Source organism: Condylura cristata, unplaced genomic scaffold (assembly GCF_000260355.1).
Source record: "Condylura cristata isolate star-nosed mole 26May11 unplaced genomic scaffold, ConCri1.0 scaffold00009, whole genome shotgun sequence".
NCBI classification, from domain to species: domain Eukaryota; kingdom Metazoa; phylum Chordata; class Mammalia; order Eulipotyphla; family Talpidae; genus Condylura; species Condylura cristata.
The window spans coordinates 23,849,037-23,859,083 of record NW_004567110.1 but is presented as its reverse complement, the minus strand read 5'-3'; the positions used below and the strand labels follow the sequence as shown (position 1 = coordinate 23,859,083).

The 10,047-nt window shown below is 44.4% G+C and overlaps 1 protein-coding gene across 1 annotated transcript in view; it reads right to left on the bottom strand.

Annotated features, from left to right (window-relative positions):
• Positions 1–7,880: 7,880 nt before the first annotated feature.
• Positions 7,881–10,047, bottom strand: part of DPYS (dihydropyrimidinase) — a 71,067-nt gene continuing 68,900 nt past the window's right edge. Inside the window, exon 9 of the mRNA XM_004680002.1 lies at positions 7,881–7,997. Coding sequence (XP_004680059.1) covers positions 7,881–7,997 — 117 coding nt within the window. The remainder of the gene's footprint in view (positions 7,998–10,047) is intronic.

Sequence of the window (10,047 nt, the reverse complement as noted above, 5' to 3'; positions counted from 1 at the left end):
ACAGTGCAGAGGTGATGAAGCGGTGGGATGACGCAGAGTCTGGCGTATGTGCCATACTTCCTTTAGGGTTTGGGGGGCACTACCTTTGGGGATTTGGAGCCTTTGGCCACACCACCCACTATTCTTATCCTAGGAGAGCACCTGGGTTTTAAGCCCGTGCCCTTTAAAGAATTTCCATAAACAGAAAGACCAACTCGTGCCTTCATTTCTCTTATCCCCCAGACCCAGAGCCATAATTGTAGATTCCAGGATCCCACGACTAAAATTCAGGTTGCATATGTCCTCTGTTGCGAAACAAACAAGACACAAGAAGATCATTTTTCAGGAACTGCTTGGAAAGCCTGGCCTGCGGAGGGTACCCACCCCTACCTCCCGAATAGCCTAGCAATCGTTTGACTCTTCTCCTTGTAACATTTTTATTGCAAACTCGCTGAGGGCTGTCTCAACATCTTAGTGCACTTAAACCTCTCCCCTCCCCAGTAGACCTGTGTAGAGCCAGTAAATATTGATTGGGAGCTGGGTGAGGAGGGGGAGCGTGTTCTTTGGAAAGAAGAAAGCAAGCTTTTCTTGTTAAGTATTTACAGTGAGATGGGTCGTAACGATAGTAACTCAGTGTATTGTAACCCGCTTAAGAACAGAACACAGAACTGGGGGAGATAGGGGGATTGGAGAATAAATAACTGGTAAAATGTGCGTTCGCCGGTTATAGGGAGTCCAGAAAGACCTCCTGAGTGGGGATGGGAGGAGGAGAACCCACTGACCCGTGAAGCCCCGCCCACTCGGAGCTGCTCTTCAACCCTATGGCGGGGTTCTGCGCGGTGGGGCTGGCGCTGCACCCACGGGGTTTGAATCCGTGACAGACCCAGTCGGAATCTCGGGGGTAAGGAGCAGCAACGGCACGAACACTGGTGTGTGGGAGGCGGCGCTGAGGCTTTCTTTCCTGCAATGCCTTTCCAGGGACCTGCAGTGACTCAGGTGCTGCCTGCAAAGTTTGCAATCAGCGTCAATTACCTGACAACCTGGTACTTCCTTCACTTGCAAGGGAGGAACCTGAGGCTCAAGGTGGTTCCTCTCCCGTCAAAGGTCTCTGGGAGGGTAAATGCAGGTTTTCTCAATCTAAAACCTTACCTTCAACCTACGCTGAATATTAGCTCTTACCTGTATGTGGCATCGGATAGATTTCAAAGCAGTATACATGTACCTAACAACAGCCCTGAGACAGATTTGCTGAATGTTATCACCACCAGTTGAAAGTGAAGCTAAGAGAGATGGAGGGACTTGCCTGGGGTCACACAGCAGAAGGGGCCAGAGGAAGGCAGAAAGCACAAGCTCTTGCACGCTGATCTCAGGGGCCCATTGACAGTGAAAAATCTAACCCTGTGGTCAGGCCTCATGACTTCTGGGAGGCACCCTCCAACAGGGATTCCGGCTGGGGAGTGGGCAGAGAGTGCAAGCAGGTGACCTCAGAAGCAGTGAGGATAGACAGCATGCAGGCCAGAAAGCCTGGCACTGGGTGACCGACCCAGAGTCTTGTGGAACGGACACTTGAATGTGATCTCATTTGCAACATTGCAAATGGTGCATTGAGCATTGGATGCTCATTTGCAACAACTTCAGTCTGTCAAAACTTTTTTTATTACCAGCTCTGCTTCTAATGGCGTTTCACAGGCACTACTGTTGAGTCCTCATCTCTCACCACTTACTGTCCCTCTCTGATCATCTAAAGCGCTTGTTTGTTTAATTCTGGGAAGAGAGCTGAGGGGTATTATTGCATCTGGCTGCCTCTGATGTGTAAATATCATTACAGACATCCACATGCAACTCCTGTCTCCCCACTTTTCCTTCCAACTACTAACAGGAACTTTCCTTCCAGCTCACTCACTTACATGGTTCAACTTATCTTCAAACGGTTATGTGTGCCTAATGGCTTTGACTTTTATTGTGATAATACAACTTAAAATTTACCTTGGAATCATTTCAATGTATACAATTCAATGACTTCCTGCAGTGTCAGTGTTTATAACTATCAGCACTCTCTAGTCTCAGAACATGCTTTATCAATCCAAAAGAAACCCCATAACCATCACGCAGTCACTCCCATCCCATTCTTGTCTCAGCTTCTGGCAGGCACTAATCTATTTTCTGTCTCTGTGGATTTGCCTCTTCTAGAAATCTCATATAAATGGAATTATATGGCACGTGGTCTTTTGCATCTGGCTTTTTTTTCTTAGCATGTTTTAAAGCATATTCATCCTGTTATGTATCAGCACTTCAATTCTTTTTTATAGCTGAATAATAGTCTGTTGTTTGGATATATCACATTTGGTTTAACTACTCAGTGATTTGTGGATATTTATTTCCACCTCTTTGGGATATTATGAATAATGTTGCTAAAAACATTCATGGACAGATTTTTATTTCAATGCTTATTGTCAGCTCCTGGGGGGTACAAACACACCAACAGAATTACCAGGCCATATAATAATTTTATGTTCAGCTGCCTTAAGAACTATGTCTGTTCCTGGCTTGGCCTTGTTGTTGGGTATGCAAAGATGAGTAAGGTGTGGTTCCCACCTGGAAGGATTCATAGTCCAGTTATGGAGACAGGAATATGGTAAGGACATTAATAGGAATCTGAAACTGCTGAAATTGTGTCTTAAAGCCAGCATTTTGTCAAGAAGCTTTGTCAAGGCAAGGACTCTGATGGGGACAGTGCTACGGGAGACTGGAACTCTAGAGTCTCCCCAGATATTGATGGTTGATGATTTTTAGAACTATATGCCACAGAGAAATGACTGTGAGAATCAATGTGGAAATGGGATGAGGGGAAGAAGATAACACCATTAATTTTTGTTCATTGGCTGTTATACTATGGAGTTACAGTGGTCATAAACTAAATGAGTGGAGAAGTTGGAAGTTCCCAAGATGGCATTAGGTGGCTATATTCTGTCTCAGCTCAGCTCAGGGAAATAAAACTGTCAAACGACAGGGTACATCCATTGGGTTGGTAAAGTTTTCTTTTCTTTTTTTTTTTAAGATTTATTTACTTATTTATGCTTACAGAACTGGGGTACAGGCCAGAGGTGTGGTGGGTGAGAGGGTTCACCAGAGACAGAGTGGGGAGCAGAACAGGCAGATTAATGAAGGACATTACTGAGGGGAGCAGCGGGCTGGTCAGGAAAGGTCTGCCGCGCCATGTGGGTCAGCTCCCTGGCTGGGGATCAAACTGGTAGTGCAGTGGCTATGGAGAGCTTCAGAATGCAATGCTTTAACACATTGCACCACCAGGGAGAGCCAAAGTTTTCTTTAAAAAAAAAAAAAAGACTAAAAGATTATTTATGCATACAGAAACTAGGATACAGGCCAGAGGTATTGGAGGTGGTAAGAGGATTCACCAGAAACAGAGTGGGGAAAAGAACAGGCAAATTGACTGAAATACACTGCTGAAGGGAACAGTGGGTGTGACAGGAGAGGTCTGCTGCGCCATGTGGGTCACCTCCACATCAGGGTTGAACTCAGGACGCAGTGGCTAGGGAATAGCTACCTAGTGCTGTGCTTTAATCCCTTACACCACCAGGGAGGCCTTAATGTCTTATTTCTTAAAAGGGATGACAGGCACATAGCTATGGTTATGTTAATTTTTTTTGCTTTTTTGCATGTTTTGGTAAACTTGTCTATCTTTTGATTTTAAAAATTATTCAAGGCCTCATGGCAAGTCAGTAGCTATTTCGAACCCATGTTTTTTTGTTTCCCAGTATGCCATGCTGTCCACTGGAGGACACAGACAATGGCAGTGAATATGGAGAACAAATGTTGCTTATTCTGTTTTCTTTGTGTAGACCGTAGATAGGCAATTGCTCGGTGACTTTGTATACCAGAGGCAATCTTGAAAAACGTGCTATCAAATATTTATCACTTGAATCATGTTTTCCTACTGCCTTATATTGTAATGATTTAGAACTGTTCCTACAAAAATATTCCTGACAAAGCCTAATAAAAAGCCACACCAGCACCCCCACATTCATTTCAAATAACTTCGTTGATGCAGAATCCTATAGCTATTCCATCCTCTGAAATAGATTCAGCAGTCAGATAATGAATTTGTATTCTTCATTTAAAGTGCCCTTTATATTAGCATGCGCCACAAAATTTGTTCCTATTTTCTTGAGTGTTCCCACTTACTTCATCTGTATCCATTTAGGAACATAGCAGGAACCCCTTCACTACCTTCTTTATTCAAAATTAATAAATATTCACTGAGAGCTCATCAGGTTTGAGGCACTCTGGGAGGTGCTGGGAAATGGTAAAACAGATTTCCTAGTCCAGCTGAGCTTTCAGTTTTCTGGAGGAGACAGATAAGTGAGGCTGGTGACTCCAGCACATGGAGAGATGGTGCTGAGAGGCTGTGCTGAGGGGGTGTGTTGAGAGGCCCCACTGGAGGACAAAGATGAGGGGCCTACCCCAGTCAATTTGGTAGAGGAGGCCTTTGAGAAGAGGTGTCATTTAAGCTGTTTCTATGGGAGAAGGGAGATTTAGTATCTAGATCAGAAAGCAACTTAACTGTTCCTCTTCAGAGGGTTCAGCTGTCTGATTGTGGAGTTTCTATTGTTAAAATGCAAGAGCAAGCAAATACAAAATTCTAGGGTGTCTCCTACCTGAGAAAAAAAGGCCTGTGGTCTTCTAGACAGTGTTCTTGCTGTGTGTTCAAGACACATGACATTGTGTGAACTGGAGTCCCACGACCCTTTGTCTAGAGTGCTGACCCCACCCCCACCCATGTGAGCGAGTTAGGGTGGATGTACTAGCAATGGGAGTAGAACTGCCTGATTTCCTTTTCTCTTTTAAAGGTTTATTTATTTATGCATACAGAACTCGGGTACAGGCCAGAGGTGCAGAGGCAGCAAGCGGATTCACCAGAGACACAGTGGGGTGCAGAACAGGCAGATGGACGAAGTACACTGCTGAGGGGAGCAGTGGGCGGGCCAGGAGAGGTCTGCTGTGCCGTGTGGGTCATCTCTAGGGCGGGGATCAAACTCATGCTGAAGTGGCGTTAGCTTCTTAGTGCTGTGCTTTAACCCGCTGCACCACCAGGGAGGGCCCTCCTCCACCTTCTAAAAAAAATCCCTCTTGACCTATTTAGCTAAGAGAAGTGGCCTGAGTTCAGTCTGTGCACCCCAGAAGGAAGGATCTGCACAGAGGCTAGGAAGAGCAAGGGAGGGGTTGCATCACTGCAGCCAGACCCCCTCCATTTTGAAACAAAAAACTCCCCAAGACTAAAAATTTGGGATAAGTGGAATTAAACTCTAACCACCCTTTGTTCTGTCTTCCCTCCCTCTGGCCCCCCCATGATTAACTGGCTCCACACACATTCCTGAGAACTGGGGAAATGGACTGTGGTGTGGCCTAATACAGTTCTCTGTGTCTCCCTGGAGTGAACAGTGGCACCACAGCAAACATCTGCTGATGGCTGAGAAAACACCTGCTGGGGAAGTCAGACACCTGGACTCAGGCCACCTGGTCTGCTTGGCACTTCCTGGGGTCTGGACATGTGAAGCCTGGACTCCCCTCCAGTGGGCCAGGTGAGTAAATGCCTCCAAAGGAAGACTTTTCTCCCAATTCTGAGTCCGACTTCTTGGGTGCAGAGGTAAGACCTGGTGTGGGCCTTAACACAACTTCATTATCACTCACCAGTGCTGATTCCATCTCATCCTCTCGGCCCTGCCTCATCAGGGGAGCTTGTGGTGGGGTTATTCTAAGGTTGAACACCGATGTGACTGCATGAGGTTTGCTAAGGGGCCTGATTTCCAGGAGCTGCTGGAGCTGAGGTCCCCAGGAAGTGATGCATTAGAAGCAAGACTTACTGCCTAGTGCCCTCATCTTGCCAGTTAGAAGACACACTGAACTCAGAGAATAGGATATAGAATTAATAACCTAAATGTTTATTAATTACAATGAAGATCTAAATGTTTATGGACTATGATAGACTCTAAGATCACAGTTTCTATTTTTAAACAAATGTAGCCATTATAAAAACTTTAAGCCAGAAAGTGATTTTTTTTTTAAATACAAAGAAATCTAGTACAAGCAAAGATAACATTTCAGGGTATCATCAATGAATTTTCACAGAGATTTTCCATTACAATAATACTCATTTATATCTTCAGTCCCACATAGCAACAAAGTCACAGTGAGAAAGACAGCAATTGCTTCTGACAGAAAATCAAAGAGGCCTCAAGCGATTATTTTTTCAAAAGGATCTTGGGAAGTTGAAATAAGGCCTGCTTCTCCACGGGCTGACAATGTTAACTGTGATGGGAACAGCAGCATCTTTTTCTCTGATTTTACCTTTGAACAAAATAAAAGGAACTCAGTGTAACATTCCCCCCTCACAAAGAGTTGCAGAACTCAAGACTAAGCCCCAAGAAATCCTCTAATCAAAGTAAATACCAATCTTGCTCCTACAAATGCTGTTAATAGCACAATTTAGCATTCAATAGAATTTCTTCTACTCACTAATCTGTCTCTGAATTTTTAAAACAGTCTTCCTGGACTGGAAGAATAATTCCAGTAGTGGGAAATGACAAAAATGCTGAAGCTTTGGCTCTACTGTATTGTTAAAGATGCACAGTATTCAGTAATGAAAGCACACTAGAGAAAACGGCGCTCATTATTGGAGTCACAGGGTTTCTGTAGGAAGGCCAGGTCTCCGTAGTGTGACAATGTGCAATGCCTTATGAGGTCTGTATCAGACAGACTAGTCCTTTCACAAATAGTGTCCCTAATTAACACAAACATCTATCCCATCCAGCCTGTCAACCTCGGATGGAAGCCTTTTGCTGATTGCTACCCATAGAAAGAGCTGAGCACGTGTCACAGATTTAAAAAAAAAAAGAAAAGAAAAGAAAAAATTGGAGCCTAATGAAACTGCAAAACCACATAGATGTCATGAGGTTAGTGCAGTGATGTTAGAGAGACTCAGATTGCAATAAAGTCTCTGCAGGTAAGCACCCTGCAGGGCAGGACCAGAAAACAAGCAGAGAAGAAAGAAAACAGCCCAGTGAGCTGGTAACAGGTGCTTCACGAAAGACAAAACCGAATGTCAAAAGATTAGAGAAAGCACTGAGTATTTTTTCAAATGACCCTATCTATACTATTATTCCAAAAATGAAGTGTGAAATAACATAGACAAATACTGCCAAACAGCTTTCCTGAAAAATCCCCCAAAGCCAACATTTGATTCCTTCTGAACGCTAGAACATAGTTTTACCTTTATTATCTGAAGACTTTTTTTTTCTTCAGAGAAAGCCTTCATCAGTTTATAAATTTTGACCATGAAATTGTGCCTCAAGTACTACTGACTGTCATCAGCAGCAGAGCCCTGGGTCACCAGTTTGTGTTCTGCACTCACGTTTGCTCCTGCAAGGCTGTGATGTGTGTTTCCAAACCTCTCTGAGACTAAATCTCTGGCTAGTCTGAAGCCTTCCAACTGGGAGGCTCTTCTAAATGTTCTCTGTCAAGAGGTCTTTTATCCTTCTGCCCTGGGATGTCCTATTCTTTGACAAATAGTGTCCCTAGTTAACACAAACATCTATCCCATCCAGCCTGTCAACCTGGGATGGAAGCCTTTTGCTGATTGCTACCCGTAGAAAGAGCTGAACACGTGTCACCGATTAAAAACTTTAAAAAATTGGAGCCTAATGAAACTGCAAAACTGGCAAAAACACATAGATGCCATGAGGTTAGTGGCAGTGATGTGCTCCTTAGGTCACTGTGAAATCTTTGACCTTGACTCTTCAACTGTTCATGGGAGAGGGAGCTGCTGACTTCATACATCTTCGGGGATATTTCCTTTGCCGTGTGCCTTACCAACAACACATAGCTCAGGAGCGGCCTTGTTTCCTGGCCCCTGCTGCGGAGTCCTCTTTTGTCCCTCTTGGTTTCAGTATGGCGACTTCTCCCTTATAGGGTTCACGCATCACGGGAGTAGGTGTGCAAACCTGAAACAGAACATTTTATTTCACACCTGTGGTTTATCAACTTCAAGTTCAAAACTAAATGAATTGGGAGAACAAGAAGAATCTCTTGAATTTCTTCCCCTTGCACTTTCACAGAAATTCCTTGCAATCTCAGTTACCAAAGTTGCCCCAGTATAGCTACTGTAATCCTGCTTCAGACAAAATTCTAGGGTATGCTTTCAAAGGAATATTCTTTCTTTTGAATACTCTGGGCTTTCACTTCAGCTTTCACTGCGGCCTCTTCTATCTCCTCACACCCTGCAAGTGTTATAAATGCTTTACAGTCCTTTCAAACCTTCTACCATTTCCTCTAGTTTCAATTCTCTATTGCTCTATTTCTGGAGCCTTCTGGAAGCTGTACACACCTAAGCATTTTGCTTCACATTCCAGCAACGTGTGTGTGTGCTTTCCCCCTCATTTTTCCAGTGTCTTTTGTGTGTCACTGGCCTTTCACAGACTCACATCTCTAGCTGCAACTCTAGGTGACCCAAGAAGCAGCAAAACCCTTGCTGAATTCAGTAAGTTCATTCAGTGCTTGAGCAGAGCTTCAAAATCTAGTTTTTATAAACAACAGAATTCACAAGAAGCAACTAAGTCATACTTGTGTAAACATGCACATAAATTTACCGACAAGACAAGCAGCAAACCACAGCAATTAAGAGCACAAACTCTGAGTATGCTCGGATTGCCCGAGTATGTTACGTAACTGTACTTCCGCTCCATTCTTTGTGGACTGGGGTTAAATAACAGCATTTACTTTATAGTGTGGATGTGAGGATAAAGGTAAGTAAAGCAATAAAGATAATGCCTGAATATAATAAGCTTTTTACAGTTAAATAACTAAACATGTGTGTGTGCATGCATAGTGTACAATACAATACATAGAAAGACAAATGTAGCAAATTGTGAGTCTCATTCTGACCACCCAACCAAAAATATTGCTGTGATCAACAAAGTAGGCTTTGTGAAAGAACAGACAAAAGTAAATCAAAACAAATCCTGCAGACATAATAAAACCCCTCTGAGCCCACGCACTCATTTCCCAGATACAAAGCATTTCCTTCACTCATTCTATGGCTCTATATTGAGCACACACGGTCCCAAATATTTTGCCAGGTACAGAAGATGAAGCAGAGAACAAGACAAACTGTCCCTATAGTCCTGGAACTTGATGCTTGACATTGAACTTCGGGAGACCTCTGCCCTCCTCTCACCAGTTCAAGCCTCGACTGCCTTGGACTACTTTCTTTGTCTGGCTAAATGCTTCGCTGGACCCCTGCCTTGGCTCACTGCTGACTCAGCCCTTCTCTCCACTCTGGGTCCTGCCATCTGCAGGACACATGACAAAGCCGCACCCCCTACCCTTCCCTCATGGGTTTCTGCCACCAAGTCCCTTGACATGCAGTTACCTGGAGCCAATCCTGTAAGCTGGGACTCTACTGAGTATACAGGGCACTAAGCACAATTAGCAGGCATAATCCAGGACTACCTGAGCAAAACAGGAGTTATTTCCACCTTCCTTCAACGCCTCTCGTCTATAATCTAAAAGATCTTACCTCTCTTTGCCTTTTAGCCTTTTCAGTCGGAAGACCCGTGGCATATTTCGGCTCAGTCATCAGCCTTTTCTGCAGCAAAAGCCCCTGGAGAGTGTGGCCCAGTGCGCACACCTTTGTCTCCTGCCTTCACGCCGTGCATCCGTCATGCACACCTATCCTTCTCCTTCTAACCCAGAGACTTGGAAACCCTTTACACTTTCATGCTGTGGTTTCTCCTGGAATGCTGCTTGGGAACGGATGGCTGACACCAGTGATGTAGGGTGGGTTGTCAAGACTGGCCATTTGGGGGGCTTGCTCTGCAGGCTGATTGGTTCTGAGAGGACCCCGGGACCCAGCTGCAGGTTAAGAGCAGCATAGGGCTCAAGCCAGGGAGACCAGCGTCCTTCTTAGTCCTTAGTATCTTTCTGCCTGTCCATGCCTCTATCCATGTTTGCCTTTTTTGCCTAGATAGATCTGTGGGGGGTTCTTGTTTTTTT